General features: G+C 38.6%; 1 protein-coding gene across 7 annotated transcripts in view; it reads right to left on the reverse strand.

Moving 5' to 3' along the window:
* The window catches only part of USP22 (ubiquitin specific peptidase 22), a 111,763-nt gene that overhangs the window by 18,905 nt on the left and 75,797 nt on the right, over positions 1-17,061 (reverse strand). For all 7 annotated transcript variants that reach the window (XM_074885545.1, XM_074885544.1, XM_074885542.1 and 4 more), the window contains 2 exons: positions 8,773-8,942; positions 1,771-1,918 (listed from right to left, as the gene is read on the reverse strand). In XM_074885545.1, the coding sequence (XP_074741646.1) occupies positions 1,771-1,918; positions 8,773-8,942 (318 nt within the window). The remainder of the gene's footprint in view (positions 1-1,770; positions 1,919-8,772; positions 8,943-17,061) is intronic.

The following is a 17,061-nucleotide window of genomic DNA, read 5'->3' on the forward strand; positions in this document are numbered from 1 at the left end:
ATCCATTAAATAACTGAATTTTAGTCCTTGTATTGAATGTAAACGGTACATTTCCCACAACCCAAAAAAGCTCAGTACTAAAGGTGCAAAACTTCCTAATTCAATTCAAGCTGGCTGAAACCATTATGAAACTTGATACCAATTCAGCAGTCTGTTTGCAACACATCTGTGATATCCACCAAGCAGTAAAAGAATCCATACACATGCACACACCCTTTCCAACAAAGAAAGTCCAACATATGATTTTTTTCAAGGTTTTAGGATGGATCACAGTTTCATTTTTGTTCAGGATGGAGAGGCTGAACACAATCAAGAGTAAAAAAAAAGTTGAGAAAGCTTGATTTTGTTGGTAATTCCAGAAGATACAAACAGATTCTTCATTTAAAGCCAAACAACACTTTTTCTTAAAAAAACCAACCCACTCTTTTCAGATTCTTTATCAGTTGAAAAGAGGATGGGGACCTTTATTATTGCAAGCTCACTCTTTATAATTCTGAAAATACTGCTTCTTCATGAACTAACTGGGAAGCATAGAAGAAATACAAACATCATTTTATATCAAAGATGATGAAAAAGCATCAAGATTCATTAGATCAACAGTTCAGAAACTTTACAGGAACCAGAAAGTATTTCTGTTTGCAGTGGAGTTTATTCAGTGTTAAGAAGTGAGAGGTCAGTATTCGGGCAGACACTGTTCCGTACAGTACTTCAACACTAGTTTTGTTAAGCTTATTGAATTTCAGTTAGTGACTGTCAAATAACAAATAATAATTACAAAAGAACTGTTCTATGTACTCCTGTCCTTAGAAGTACTCTTTTTGGAGAAGACTCTTTTGGAGGACACCTATTATGAATCTGAACAAGCACATCTACCTTGTAAGACAATCTCAAAGATAAAAGCAAGACTTCAAAATGTTTCAAAGAAGCAGTAGCAGCCTTCCCTTTGATAGTCCTGATAAGCCAAAAAACTAACCTCTAAGTGCTTCTTCTAAGAGCACTAAAGGAAAGTTGAGTGCTTTAAACCTTATTTTTAGTAACTAAGGATTTTGTTTGTTTTGCTCGTATCAACCCTACTACTTTTCCCCTTACAAGAACAGTAAAAATTTCTGTGCTTAAGTGAATCAAGCTAGATCAAACATTGGCAGACTGTGAAATTTTCAGTTCAGCTTTTGTTCAGCTGACATGAAATACATAATTTCGTATCATCTTACCAAATCAGTTCAAGACTTAGATACTTCATCTCTAAAAACATGTCACTGAATATTTTTACTGTATTGTACAATTATGTATTTTTATCTACAAATAAAACAAGATACAAAAAACCAATACTCTCTTTTCTTATTCACATTTCTGTAAGGAGTTTGGTATCATAAATACAGCGGAATAGTATGCAAGCAGAACAGCCATAGACTCCTCTACGTTATTTTCATCAGTCCCATGACACACTGAGTAAGATTTCTAACTGCCTCAAGTATAAATAGAAGTAAAATGGCAATTTAAAAGAAAAGACAGTGACTCACAACCAATAAGAGAAGAACATGATGGTGATTCAAACCAATGTACAGGCTTGTCTGCTTCTAACCCTAGGTAACTTTTGACAGTGGGAACAGTTTATTTATTTATAAATCTTTTCCCTTAAGTCTACCAAACGTTTTAAAAGGTGTTAAGACTGCTGTACTGGAAGACACTACACTTGATTTAAGAAGAAATTGTTCTACCTCCTTTTGATCCAATATTCCTTGTTGATTGAAGACTCAGTACAAGCCTTACCTTTGCAGTGTCTGTGTAGCACATCTAATGCAGCAATGAGGAACTCGTGTGCATCTTGTTGCTCGTACCCTGCTAAATGCCGTGCATGAGTCCATACCAGGTGCAATAACCTATATGGAATGTGAGGAGATCGGTGCCCAGAGTAAAACTGCTCAAAGCAAAGAAAAGGACATGACTGTTAACAAGTTACACAGCCTCAGTGCATTTAATTATTAAAAACTTAAATGAGCGCAATTAGTCAAATAAATTTAAACCATTTAATTCTGATGGTCTTAAGAAAATACAGAGACAGCTTTTTATCACAGACTACTGAAGTGATCTCAGAACTGAGCACCTCGAGTTTCCCCCTTGAAGTTCCTTCATTTTGTGATGGATTAGCCTAAAATTAAAAAAAAAAAAAAAGGGGGGGGTGGGGGGGGGCAAACAACGCTTAAACACCTTATTGGTACCACTGGCTTTTATTAAAATAGCTGGGGCGGGGGGAGGCGTGGAAATCCTACAATTGCAAGAGATCAGCAACTTTGTTCACAAATTACATGCCCTCCAAAATCAGGACAAACACTGAAGATGAGAATATTAGATGCTAACTGTCAGCCAGCCCCTGAACCAAGCCATGGTAACACTCTGCACCCGATGGCTGTGCACAGTCCTTATGGAAAAATTTATAAGCACGATAGCAGCCTCATGCCAGTAATGGCCTTTCACTGTATAGCTATGACAGCACAAGGCTTTAGAAAAGGCTTTTTTCAGCGCAGCTGTTTGCAGAGCCAAAGGTACCACTTCATTCACCTATCCCCAAAGCCAGCTGCCTGTTACTGCTCCTGCAGGGTGTCACTGCCCAGAGATCTGGTCCTGGACCAGCTCCTGCATCTGCTTCTTAATCTGCTTCAGTCAGAATCTGATGAGCTGGCTACAGTAGTGACTGAAATCGCTCCAGGTGATTTTGCCAGAAGCATATTAGAAAGTGCACGGACAAATTATTCAGTCAGCAAAACTGTGATGTGAAACACCACTCCTGAGTGGTGACACACAGCTGGGGAGGTAAGAGCACAGAAGAGGAGGACAGATTACTGCCTACAGAAAATCATGCCTTTTTTTAAAAAATTAAAAACCAGCCAGGTCCCACTAAAAAAAAAAACCCACACCACAACCACCCAAACAAGAGACCCACGCCAAAAAAACACCCCATACTAAGGGTCTGTGTTTCCCTGGGTTGAGGTTCAGCTCCTTCCTTCACCCTCTCCATTTCTATCCAAGTGGTACTGCTCCAACGCTTCTACTTTCATCTTCCTGGGTCCTCACTTCTGCTGCTGCCAATTCTGGCATCCACAGTCTGAGACTAAAGCTAACAGCCCCTCCTTGAGCAAGCTGACTTCTGTGTCTGTTCACTGTGCACCATGATACCAGCTCCAAAAGCAAAGCAGAGATGCTTGTGGTGTCCCTGCAGGGAGCCAGAAAAGGCCCAGAAGAGTTTATTCACTTGGCCTTCAGGTTGTATTAAAAATAAAATGTTACTTTGTTAAATAAGTAAAGATTTGTAAGTCCTTTTGCCTTCCCTAATGTTTGGAAAAAGGTATTTGCCAGTAAAGGGTGACTGCAACACCGCAATCATGTTTTGCCAAGATCCTATCAAATCTACGGCGGTTTATTTTCAGTTACTCTTCCCAAACACAAGACAGTAAGCAGCAAATACACAGAACAAAAATAAGACTTAAAACCCTAGCAGTATATCATTTCTCACTCTCACTGGAAAAGCAGGCTTCCTTCCTCAGCCCCAAGTTTCTCCCTGGTCAGTCTGTGAGCATTTTATATCAGTGCAAGCACAGGCAATTGTGCTACAGACCTGCCTAGATAAAACACAGTATTTTAAGGGACACGTAGGCAAGAGGTAGTACAATCATCTCATCTAGTCCTCGTATTTGTAGGGTTTTCTAAATGGTTTTATTTCCTTGCAAAAATTTCTTCATTGCAAGCTCTGCTTTTTCCAAACAAGAAGATATACCTCTGCAGCCAAACAACACAAAATGCTTCTATAAATAAGAAGATCAATAGTTAACTCTGATGCCAACGAGAATGACACCAAGGGACTGGAGCAGTAGTATGGTAATTGAAATCTGCTGACGCAGCTGCTGCTCAACATAATTCAGGGAACTGCAGCAATAAAACTTCTCTGTTCTGTCACTCCTTACAATTAGTCCCTGAGCTCTCCGGTCATTTTAACCAACAGCACTCTCCATAATTACTCCACTGCAGGCACTAGACTTGCCAGCAGATTTTACATTCTCTAGTGCTTCATTAGGATTAGAAGACTCTAACAAGAAGCTTTATCAAATTATTAGCTATTATCACACAGAAATGAGAAACACACCTAGTTAAAACGTTGTTGAATATATGTGGGGGTGAAGGAAAGCTTCACTAATCTAATAGATCAAAAATGGAACAGAAGTATCTGAGTGCATTCAATAGCAATATTTTAACTGGACTGTATAAAGCATTCATCCCATCTCTGTCATTTCCTTGTTGCTGGGAAGAGCAGCCTATCAGAGCTGTTCCAAATCCACAAAAAGGAAAAAAGTCCATGCAAAGTCTTATTCAATCACTATTATACAAACCTTTTCATTAAAGTGTGCAAATATAAATAATGATGTATTTCCAAGTCACCTTTAAAACACTTCAATGGCACAATTCCTCCAAACATAATTTAAAACAATTTTTATTTAAATTTGTTTTCAATTCAGCAGTATCAGTTGTTTGTGTTGGAGAGAACTAGGTTCAAGCAGTTTGAAAATGCTTGGTAATACACTGTTTAATTGCTGTTCCAGGAAAAATAAAATAAAAAAAAAGAAAGAAAAAAACCACCAAACTAGGATTCAAAGCCTCCGTTCTTACACACAACTCAAGTAACAGTAACTTTATTTTTTTGCACTTAAAACACTTGCTCTTGGATTCTAAAAAAGAAGAATCTATAGGGGATTTAGAGGATTCTAGGCTTTGTATTTTGCATCATCATTACAGATACCAGTCAGGTTTAAAAAACAAACATACAAACATCACTGCCACACACATCTGTACTACTATCTCCTCCTCCTGCCAGAAACACATGCACAGAAGTTTCCCCATTAAGTGAACAGATATATTTGATCTATCCTGCATATGTATCAACTAAACAGTCTCCGACCTTTGTAATCACGAATTTATAGGCATAAATCCTGTACCAGGCTCCAGTCTAATTTGAGAAGCTAAAACCTCCACTTAGAAATTGGTTCTCAATTAAAACATTCTGAAAGTTTACCCTGGATAAAGGGAGTGGGTAATATGTGCCTTTCAGAGTAAGAGAACACCTACCAGAGGTTTCCCACCAAACAGCGATGGTTCAAGGAGTCAGAAAAACCATTTTGCTTGCACGCACTCTATATTCTATACTTATTTCAGGGAGAAGATTTTACTAAATTGGCACAAACTCTGTGTTTTCCATGACAAAATGCAAGGCCTCTGACCATGTAAAGAGCCTTAACTACTTTCTCCTCTTGTACCTTTGTTGGAACTTATTTTATACATAAGCCATTTCAACAGTGTACCATCTTAAGATACGTAAGTTCTAAGTCATCTCTTTCTTTTTGCTTTTTGTCCTCACTTCTCAACTCTCCACATAGTTGTGCTGTGCACCTTGATAGGCTCCCGAGGATGAGTAATGATGGGAATAAAGAAGGCTTTATTCTTTACATCTCTGAGTGGATGCACTGCTTTCTGCTATATTCCCAGGTATTCTTGCTATTCCAGTCACAGAGTACACAGAGATACAGATCTGCTAATTCTACCATCCTGAATGTCATTCTGTAAAGGATTTAGATAAACCTTAGGGTGTGGACCATCTTGAAATTAATTTTCATTGGCGAAGCAAAACTAAAACACAAATACCAGTAGGTAAAAAGTAGTGCACAAACCCTTTCAGCCAAAAGGCTCAATGAACGGATTCTGTGTGTTCTATCTTCCCTCCATCCAGTTTCACCACTATCTGTAATTCCCAAATCCTTTTCATTCCTTTTCTTATGCAGTGTAATTCATGTCATGATTCTATTGAGAAATAGGTTTCAAGTAGCACAAATGAGAATGTTAATTGATGCAGTCAGATATTTTTAAAACAAACAGAAATCAATGCTTGGCATATTTGCAAGAAAAGCTACCAGGAAAAAAACTCAATTCTGAGAACCATCTGATACTTGTTACTCACCACCAACCTACTTCAAGGTGGAAGAACTTTGTAGCTTCCTATTTATCACAGAGAAATCACACAACCTACATAACTAAACGATCTTAAGCAAGACAAAAAAAGGGACAAGTATTTTCTGTTTAAGGAGCAAAATAGCAAAACTTGCTTATTTATGTTGTATATTAAGTTTCATTTAATGTTCAAAACAGTCTCTTTTTCTCCCGGAGAGTTCTTACTGGCTTGCATTCACCGGCTCCCCTGGCATTCCATTTGCCTAAGATCACAACTTCAGAAAAGAAGGGTGGAGGGGAGATGAAGTTAACCCTTGCCCTGATCATTTGTCACTGGGTAAGATGCCTTGGGATAACTACATCAGTTAATCCCGGTGGGAAAGCTACATAAAAACAAGACAGAACCTGAACCAAAGTTTCCTCAGTAATTCAATTACAAAGGAATTCTTAACCGTAGCACTAAAATCTCCACTGGTTAGCTTTCCTTCATTCAGACCTCATGCCTGCAAAGACAGCATAGGAATCTTCATCATAGCCACTGCATGTAGTTGGGACATAAAAGATAACCAGTCTGGTCCAAAAACGCAATATTTTGGTTTAAATTCTGAATGTAGAGAAATTAAAAGTCACTGGGAAACAGAATTTTACAATGAGTGCTGACAGAGCTATAAATATAACATGGTATTTACTGCTTGCAAGTTAAAATATACTGAGTTGGTTACAGACACTACAGTTTTGCTTGTGGAGGACTAAGCTCTAGTTTTAGTTCAAGGTGGTCAAGACTTTTTGTTGTCCTCCCACAGCACATCGCTGCAGTATTTCAACATGAAATAAGGACAGAGACTACTGTAGCTGCTATCTTCACAGTCTGTATCACAGATACGGCTCCTCCCTCATTCATATACTCTCATGTCACAGAACATTAATTATTAGAACTAATGCAAGCACAAGCATGAATTTTGATTGGGGAAAATGAAGGCTGAGATTCCCAAAGTTGTATGTGAAATTAAACTTGATTACAATTGAAACTAATGTGAATGCTGCATTTCAGCCCCATTTTGGATAACAGCCTGTTCTTTGTTACGTGCTTGTACGCAGTCTAGCAAAAGGCATCCTAGGCCATCAACAGGGCTCCACATACAAGAATGGAAATAAAAATAATTACCTAGACAGTCTTGAACTTTCCTCCAGCCCCTCAATCTGTAATGTAATACTCATTTTCCCTTTCCCAAGGGATTTTTTGAAAAATGCATGTGTGTAAACAGAATGCAGTGATATTCATTGGAATGAGACTTTATACCACAATTTGATGAAAGGATGGCAAGATTATAATAGTACCTTCTTTTTAAATAAATAGGTTTCTATATTAACAGCATACAGAAACTGGTATTTGTATACCATGACTGATTTTTTTTATCTAGGCAGAGTGGTATTTCTCCATTTAACTGCACATCTGGTTTCAATAATCCTGCAGCTGCTACCTATTGGCATGCCTGTCTTTTGTTTTTACCTCCTTTCTTGACAGACTCAGGAATAATTGAAAAATAAATAAAAAAATAAGAAGTATAACATACAACTAATGACTGATAAGCAGCATGAAAGGCTGCAAATTCGTATTAGTGCTAAGTATGAGCAGAAAGCAACTTTGTACTGGAATAGCTAAGGGGGACTATACCTTCCATATATGTTTAACTCACCTGCAATGACCAAAAGGAATCATCTCTGGTGAGAAAGGCACAGAAGTCAAATTGAAAAAAATCACAAGATAAAAGTAAAGCCATTTTAGGTTGGCCTCAGTTTGAGCAAATTTCCATGACAGCATGTACACAAGACACGCTCTGTGTACAGACATCTCCAGCTATCTTAAATGCTCTGTGACAGCATGTTCTATAGCTTTTTGGGGGGGTTTTGGTGGTGGTTGGTTTTTTTTTTTTCCTTACCAAGAGAGCAGATCTATCACTGAGGGAAAGGCACAGAACTGGATTTATTTGTTTGTTTTTAAAGACTCATCTTAAAGCTAGAAGCCTGTGTCTAGCCATAGTCCTTACATTACTGATGTGGAACTAAGATAGTTAATGAAGCTCTTTGATTATTTATTAAGGAAAAGACTGTGCCTGTGTCACACAGCACAGACCAGACCTACAGAGAAAGGTACATTGCAAAGCCCTTCACCTGAGTGAGAAAGGGAAAGAAGAGCTTGGTACAGTTTGTACCTTCTATGTACAACACATTAATTTTTCTACATCCTTCTGGCCATTAATGGGTTTCCACATAAGAGATGATAGCAAAGATGTTTCTCCTTGTTAGAAAGCACTGAATCGAGATCTTTAAAATATTTATACAGACCTACATAATCCAGGGCCTTAAATCACAAGGCTGTATACTATTGCTTTATTCTCACTCCCATTATCACCTAAAGAGTCTGTGACATATTTTCCAGTTACAACTTGCACCTTTAATTAAAGCACACATTCAGCTTTTAAGACTAAAGACTTGCAGATCAGTCTCAGAAGAGCAGGCAGCACTGTAATTATTTCCAATACCAGCTTTGCCTAAACAAGGGTGACTTAAGAATAGGACTTAAAAGGGCAATAATTTCCTTTTCAGCAGTTGGTTATTTTTGAGAGTAGGGTCTCACTTTACTGCTTTGTTTTGCCACACCTTGAGAGGAAATGTAATTTGCATTCCCTTTACATCTGCAAATAGCACACAATCCCTTTTGGGGTAAGAAAGAGCCAGCATCTGTGGAAAGGCAATGCGATTGTGGCAGACTGCACTCACCTCCTGAAAAAGCGTAGACATTTCACAGACCAGACATGAGCTGGGGCTTTGCATTTCACATTTGTGCCTGTCGGAGAGGAAGAAATCTCGCAGCAGTGGAGTGTGGGTAAGTGCCTGGACAATACAGTTCATAAAACATGTGTTCCCAAGATTGATTAGCCCTCGTAGACCTATAAAGACAGAAGGGGGAGGGGGATGCATAAGCATTATCAAGTTAACAAAATGGTATATTTGCATTTTTATATAGTTTTCACAATATTGCCACAGATTTACTGTATATGCACAGCTCCAAGTACACAGTTTTATATTGTTTTAGGTACGCTATTGGTTTTGAAGTACTGAAGTCACAAGCTGCCATAAGCTTTCTGAACTACAATGGGATTTGGTTTTTAAATTCTCAGGAAAAAGGAAACCTCAAAGTACAGCAACACCAATAGCATTATTTTGCAATGGCTGTTTTGCCATACGTCACCAAAACATGCCCCCTCCCCAGGCTGATACCAAAGTGCAATGACAACAACTGGTAAGTCACTACAGTAAGAAACCAATACATTTAAATAAATCAATAAATAAGTTTTCAGATAGTTTAAAAGGCTTTCCCTCATGCAGGTCACGAAGCCAGAATAAGGTTTTTGTATTGTTGTAATGCAACGATCATCTTTCTAAGACAAGAAGCAAAGGAAACAGCCTTGACAAAACAAAGTCAGGCTGTGACATCCAATGCAGACTTAGCATATTCTTTTTTTTGTACAAAACCCGAGGTCCGAACAAAACCTTAAAGGAGAAACTCTGAACAATACTAGCTTCACACTTGTTTTAGCTAAGTTAGACATTAATCTACAGTATACATCAAAAAATTCAACTTGGCATAAGAGGATTCATCACACCTTAAGTCAAACGTTCAGTAATGCCCAGAGACGATTTCTTGTGCTTGGAAACCAAGATGCTTAAAGGAAAGCTCTTTTGTTGCACAACAGAAGAGAGGTTAGGAGTGGGGAAAGCTTTTCAGTCATTTGCAAAGTCTAAGCGAGAAGAAAAACATGCTCAAATCCTTGAGTATTCTTCCAAAATGTTAACATAATACCACCATACAGGAGTGCTAAACGAGAAGAGCATCAGGTGGACAAGAATGCTTATTTTTAATCAAAAACTTACTTTGAAACAAGATAAAAATGCACTGATAGATACAATTCTGGTATTAATTTAAAATTAACATAGTCCTCTTCTGCAACATAAATGGGATTACTACACAAACAGTGAACGAAAAACCAGGATTACTTGACAGAGAACGAAGAATTTCCTTGCCGTTCCATGGGGAAAAAAAAAGTATCAGCTGGCAATGCTGCGGTAATTAAAAATGGTGCAGTTCCCTTGCAGTACACCAGATAGTGCTCAAAGGGCTCTTTAGCATCTTTCAGCAGGAGGAGGTGTGGTCCAGTTGCTATGTTACCAGAGAGAAACGGCACTACATCAGCTTGAACTGCATACTGGGCTGTAGGCGATGGACACAGAGCCCTCTTAAAAGTTCCCCCCCCCCCCCCCCTCTGTATCTAATGCAACACCGTCCTCCTTCCAACAGCTTCTGGTTGCTTCTGTTTACTCAAAGTGCAGGACAGAGTTTCTCGTTATATTATAGTAACTTCTACTGGGCAGGAAGCTTACTGCAATTATTTGCTTTATTTTCATGCTAGGAGGCCACAAGTATACGCACAACATTAGCGAAGTGTTAAATAGTTAATTTGATGTAGCAGCTTGAAATACGGTGTGATGCTTCAACTTTGTACACAATCCTATCTATTTCAATCCCCAGTCTACATGTCTCTGCAAACAATATCACAACAGAAAGTGTTCATGCTGTGCAAGTGGAGAAATGTTTGGTCAGTCCCTCTTGCCTACCTCTCCCCTGTATTGTCCATTTAAAACTTACTGGTTTTATTTAAATCAGACAGTGCAAACAAAAGCCTGTAAGGCTTCCTGGACATGCCTGAGATGCACCAGCGTATTCTAAGAAGAGTCTCCCTGTTTCTTCTAGAAAACTCAGTCCCTCTGGTTAGTGTCAGAATTCAAAGTCAGCCTGCACTGCACAGAGGACTAGTGGAAAACTGGTAATACATCTAGAGACTCAGCCTATCACTTTTTGATATCTAATTGAGCAATCACAAGTAAAAGCAAACACATAAAGGCAGCTTTTTGGAATCATTTATTAAGCATCATTTATTACATGCCTGTGGCTGGACCTTCTTTCCCTGTGACCACAAGAATCAAATCTTCTTCAAAGTTGCCACCAGAAGACTAGTTACAGGCATCAGACTCAGGAGGTTCTCTTGCTTTACTCTACTTGCTTGGTCTCTTGGTGTCAGTTTTTCATGGGTCTAAACAGAGTGCTTCATACGCTATGACTTCACTTGAATGAACCGAGACAAAGTAACCTGCAAAACAGACAAGGCTGAAACGTGAATACTCCAAACCCTAATAAAAAAAAAAAAAAAAAAAATCAGAAAATGGTGAATGTAGCAAGACATAAGAATTTACTTGGCTGAAAAGGGAAAAACATAAAGGAGCATACATCAAGCTTATCCTCGCGGGGGCAATGACTGCAGCTGCTATACTGCCTCTTAAACTGATGTTTGAAATGAAACAGGAATGATGCACTGAACTACAGCTAAGATACTGCGTAACTAATCGCAGCATCTTGGAAAACATAAAAACTTGATGTACATAAACTAAAGAGCTGACAACAACTCAGAACAACACATCCTCTTGTGCTTATAGGAAAAAATGAGTTTTGTTGGAAAGAAAAATAGCTAAAAATTAAAGCCTATACAGCATCCTGGTCAATAAAATATTAAGAATGTAAAAGACTTGTGCCTGCCACACCTATTCCCTCCCCACTAACAAAGCCCGGCAATATTTAATGGCAATAGTCAGCATTGTGACACGTGGGTCATAAATTAACAGAAAAATGTGCCAAAATCTCAAATGCAGCAGTTCCCTTTTGCTAGCATCAACAGTTGTCTCCACTAGCATCTAATCAGTGGACAGTATTTGTACAGAGGAGTGGGCTAACTCTCTAAGGACTGCCGACAGGATCCAATCTCTAGTAATAAAGCTGTGGTACTTTGCACATTTCTGCTGTGCTTCATAGTATTATCTTTATTTCTGTTTTTTATGAACTGCTTCTGAAATAAGGAAGAGTAATTAGTGAGATATGTATATATTCTATACACAGATGTGTGCTCTTGTGGTAGTATAGTTAGGAGAAAAGCACTGGTTTACTTGCTGATGTAAATGTAAATATTGGAATAAATTAATATTTCTGTCAAGACAAAATTGTCATGTAAAGAAGAAAACACCCTTTAACCATCATGCATGGTGTATGACCACTATTCTCATTCTGTCACATGCTGGACAGGCAGGGTGTATGCAAAGAAGCAAGAAATCTACTTCTGCAATGCCTTGAACACAGGTAAACCCATCTGGGAAATTCTTTGTATATTTGGTCTCAAAACTAGGTTCTAAGCAGCTGGCTTACCTTTGTCAGCTTCAGTTCTTCAATCTTCTTCCAGTAACGGGTTTTGTTTTTTCAAATGCTCAGAGTAATAGATCTGCAATACTGGGTAACAACACTTGTTGTGATGCAGGGAGATCTAGAACACTGGTTCTGCAAGTCCACCCACACAGGCGAGATGAAAAGACCAAAACAAGATAAGGAAATTCCACTTCTCTGTGAAATGCAACTGCACAGCTATTAGAGGTGGGGAAGCGGGAAATGAGAGGACCACACATGAATACAGAAATACAGAAAAAACAATCAGGTGCCTATTTTGCTCTCCTGGAAGAGGTTCTGTTTTTCTCTAAAACCTGGGCGTCATGCTGGGATAGGAAAGACAGCAAACGAACCAGGCTGCACAAATATTACCACAAAGAAACCTGTGATTTATTTGAATGAAGGTTCTGGAAGCAAGAACGTAGGTGACTATATAATTCAACTTTGTGAGCCAATCAGGAAATCATTCAGATGCACTAAAGCATAGCCAGCTTGAGATCCTTTTTACATTAAACACAGGTTGGCAACACCTTAGAGCAATTTTTTGTCCTCTACTCCCAGCCCTCCCAGTTTCCCATCTGGTGTTGATGTTTCCCTGAAGCTCCATCAGACAGTATCAGAAGTCAGTGCAAGCTGAGGAAGTGCTCACTGAAATATTTAAAGAGAGTTCAACATAACCCTTGGAAACAAACAGTGTAGCATGGCAATGAAAATTTCTAGAACAACTTTGGGTTTTCATCCTATGTTCATACAACAGGAATTGCAACATCATTTAAGAGCATCTTTCGGAAAATGTATTTCAAGGGAGAACTGCCCTATTTCTTAACACCTAAAACTAAAACCAAATTCTCTCTCAGCTCTCAAGTTTCAGGCGCAGACCATACCACAAATTACCAGAATGTATCTGTTACAAACACCAGCCCCAGCCAGGCCAATACACTATTGTTCCACTTGCATGCCAGAAGCAGCATAGTTTTGCTAATGGGGTTACTTACAGCAATTGTTCTCAAAAGATAATCCCTTTTGAAATAATAATTAAAAAATCCCTTATTTCAAAAAGCAGCAGTATGCAGATACATGAAATTACAAGTCTACACAGGAAAATACATGACATTCTGGGGAACTATTTATCACGTGAGTTATCAAAAAAATAACCATGCTGTTTTGGTGAATTTATTCCACACCACTTCAGCTGAAGCATCCCTTCTCAGTGGCTGCAGGAAACCCACAGGTAACTGCAGAAGCAGGAACACTGAGCCAAATGTATTAGAAAAGGTTTTTTCAGAGGTTTTTACAGAACATTTTTTACAAACTTACCAATGACACACTCAATTATTAAACTATTTTGACAACACTTTAAGAAAAAGCTACATCAACTTTTGCCGCAGCTAAGTTAAATGAAAAAGTTTCAACCACATGATGCTAAAAACTAACATAACAATTCAACACCTCTACCTCCAGCAGCTGCATGGCATGCAATCTACCATATAAGAAAAAAATAATCGGGGGGGGGGGGGAAACAAAAAAAAGAAGAGGTGTTTGAGCACAACCCGAGTTTCCAAAAAAGAATAAGTTGCATTCTTTAAATTCAAATTTTATAGCTTTGCTTTAGAATTTGTAAAGAATTAAATTTCTTCTCCTTTGTTTATTCCTAAAGGGCACAACAGTTTGATCATATTAAGTTCATATTTTAATAGGAAAATTTTGACATAAAGTTACCTTGAAATTAACCTGAGTTCTGTCAGCCACATCTTGTCCTTTTTCCACTATTTCTAAGATACAAGCCATACGTACATACAAAAGTATGAATTTATTCCTCCCATAACAAGCCACCATATTTAGGTATTATGCCATCTTTATATTGCAGAGAAGTATCAAGAGAGAAACTGAGGGTTTTGCTTGGTGGGTTTTTAAACACTGCAAAAATAATATTCAAAAATAACACAGATCCCAAAGGGCTTTGATGAAGAACATAGAAGGATGGAAAACATTTACGTGACCTGGGACATGGCTGAGCTGAAACACCCGTCAGCGACTCCGCTGTAATGCTTTGCTAGGAGGAAGCCTGCAGCAACTGGGAGGGCTTTGCTACGGGCTTTGGTTCCAGTGCCTGTTAGAGGAGTGTATATAGAACAGAATTGTATGAAATGTTTGGGGATTTCCCCACCCCCTTTTGCATACATTTGAAGAGTTAAAAACGCCCCTAGAATATTCTGTTGGTTTTTAGGCCACATCAGCAGTACCACTTGAGGAAGACGTAGTGAGTTTGAGAAAAGAATTTAAGCAAAAAGTTCTGCAAGTACAAACTTTGAAACATCTATAAAATTCAGAATATGGACAAAACCTACTAAAAATAACCCTGAAACGAATATGCTCTGCCTAGAAGCAAGTTAAAGGCAATATCCACAGAGCAATGGTTTTGCGGCAAGTTACATACTTGCACACAATTTGCTGTTGAAGAGGAATGAAGGTGGTCTCTCATGACTGCAGGTCTAAGACCATAGAGTCAGCAACAGCAACGCAGAAGTTTCAACTTTGTGGTGAGTCCCACAGGCAGTCAGAGGTGGCCTTGCAGTCTTACTGCTGGTGAGAGGATACTTCAACAGACACAGACATTAAAATCTGGACAGAGTTCGTTCAATAAGTCAGTAGTCATCTTTGTCAGTGGTTTTTTTTATGATACATTTTTGGCACCACCTCCACCTCTTTCCCCTGCCCCAAATCAGTTAATAGTGGGCCTGCCAAATACCTACAATAGGAGTAAGCTACTACGGTGCTGGTTAAAGTAGCTTATGTTCAAGAAAAAGCCTGCACAATGACAAAACTATTCTGTCATTCCAAAAGATTTTCCAAAAAGAGTAAAAATTCAGGAGATACAAAACACAGAAGAAACTTGTTAAAGAAAATGCATAATGCTAAAATGAACCACTCAAGATGCTGAGCAGTTATAAACTGCTGAGTTGCAAGCAAGAAAACAGACATTTGCAAGAGGCTAAGCTTGAAAACACTGTGTATCCCTACACTGAAACTTTCTCAGTTTATATAATCACCAAGCTACAGAAAAAAAACCCCTCGCTAAACAGAAATGGTACTAGGAAGGGAAAATGGTTACGTAGCTTTGGAAGACTAGATTAAAACAATTCACTTGAATGAATGAAAAAGATCTGGTGCAATCCAGATACATAAAAAAATAATAAATGAACTCCACAAATGTTCTAGAATCTCCCCTAACGAGAGCAAACCCAGTAACATTAGAGAACACCACAAAGATGAGGAGACCACCCGCTCTGAGCAGTAAGATCAGGGACACTGATCTAAGGCTGCAGCTCCTCATTGCCCTGACCCTCTCTTGTCTAGTAGACTTATCACCCCGACTTCCCACCAAAACCACCTTCCGGAGTCACCACAGGCTCTTCCTCACCAAATGCATCCTGCTCTGTCCTGCAGCTGAGCAGTACACGGCGGTTACAAACCAGACTGCTTATTACCACCCTCTTCCTCGGTACTTAAGGATCCCCAGCAGTAAGCTGGGGCCACTGCTTGAGTAAGTGCTCTCCAAACTGACTCACTGATTCAGACTGGTTAATCAGTGAATCTTTTTTAAACAGAGTATTTTTGACAAAAACAGTTAGCAAGGGATTACATGACAGATCAAAGAAATTAAGATGAACACTCAGGGCAATAATCTTTCCTCTTTGGGTTACTGCTGAACCAGGTGAAAATGTGCTGAAGTTCCCCATGTTTATTTTTCTAACTTGGTTCCTTTTCTCCAGTTATTCAAGGTTGCTGGGTTAGTCATTGCCCATTTTGAATCATTATAAATCCCTTCCGAAACACACCACCTTTCTTGAGCTGTACCACTACCACCACCCACCCACTCTCCCTGCCCCCTCAAGCTATTCAGTCACCAAGAGGCACAACCTGGAGAACTTCATTCACTCTTCTGCTCTACCTGACTTTTAAGCGAAGCCTTTCAAATCACAAGTAAGAAGTGAGTTCTAGAGCAGCATTTCTGAACAATATAAAAACATGTGATACATGTTTTCACTTTTTCTATGTATGTTATATATTTTAATATTTTCCTGATATTATATTATGCCATTATCTAAAAATACCTATTAAATATCATGTGTATATATGTGTGTGTACATCAAGATTCACAGGCCACACTGAATCCTGAAGTTTTGGGAGGATGACAGACTACGTAGTATTTAGATAACAATTATAAAAATTTGGATTTCTTTTTCCTGCTTTAAGTACAAATATTTTCATGTGACACTGACAGGAGTCAAACAAAAAGCCAACCCCTTTCATCCAGAAGTCCTAATAGACACACACATGCATTCTGGTGCAGCTGGAAGACACATTCTTCAATTTAAATATTTGATCTGCACACACATCATTTGGGGGAACCGTAAATTAAGTCTGTTCTGTAGAGTACTGAGATTAGAATAGAAAGTAAATTTATCTGTATTTATTGCCACCACTTACCCTATCCAAACACACAAGAATGAGGTGGGTTTTTTCCTTATACATACTGACCTAATGTTGGCATGTTCCCCCCCCTCCCCTTCCAGGAAACTCTAACATAAGAACCAAGGTGCATTAAAAAAACCTAATTGAAAGCATAGAAGACACTGAAAACAGAACCAGTCGGTATAAGACTATGAAAAACAACTCCTGTTAATAAAGAGAAAATAAATTATAGGACTATTTTAGATACACTGCATTATGCACTGCAC

The sequence above is a fragment of the Strix uralensis genome, chromosome 16 (assembly GCF_047716275.1).
Source record: "Strix uralensis isolate ZFMK-TIS-50842 chromosome 16, bStrUra1, whole genome shotgun sequence".
NCBI classification, from domain to species: Eukaryota; Metazoa; Chordata; class Aves; order Strigiformes; family Strigidae; genus Strix; species Strix uralensis.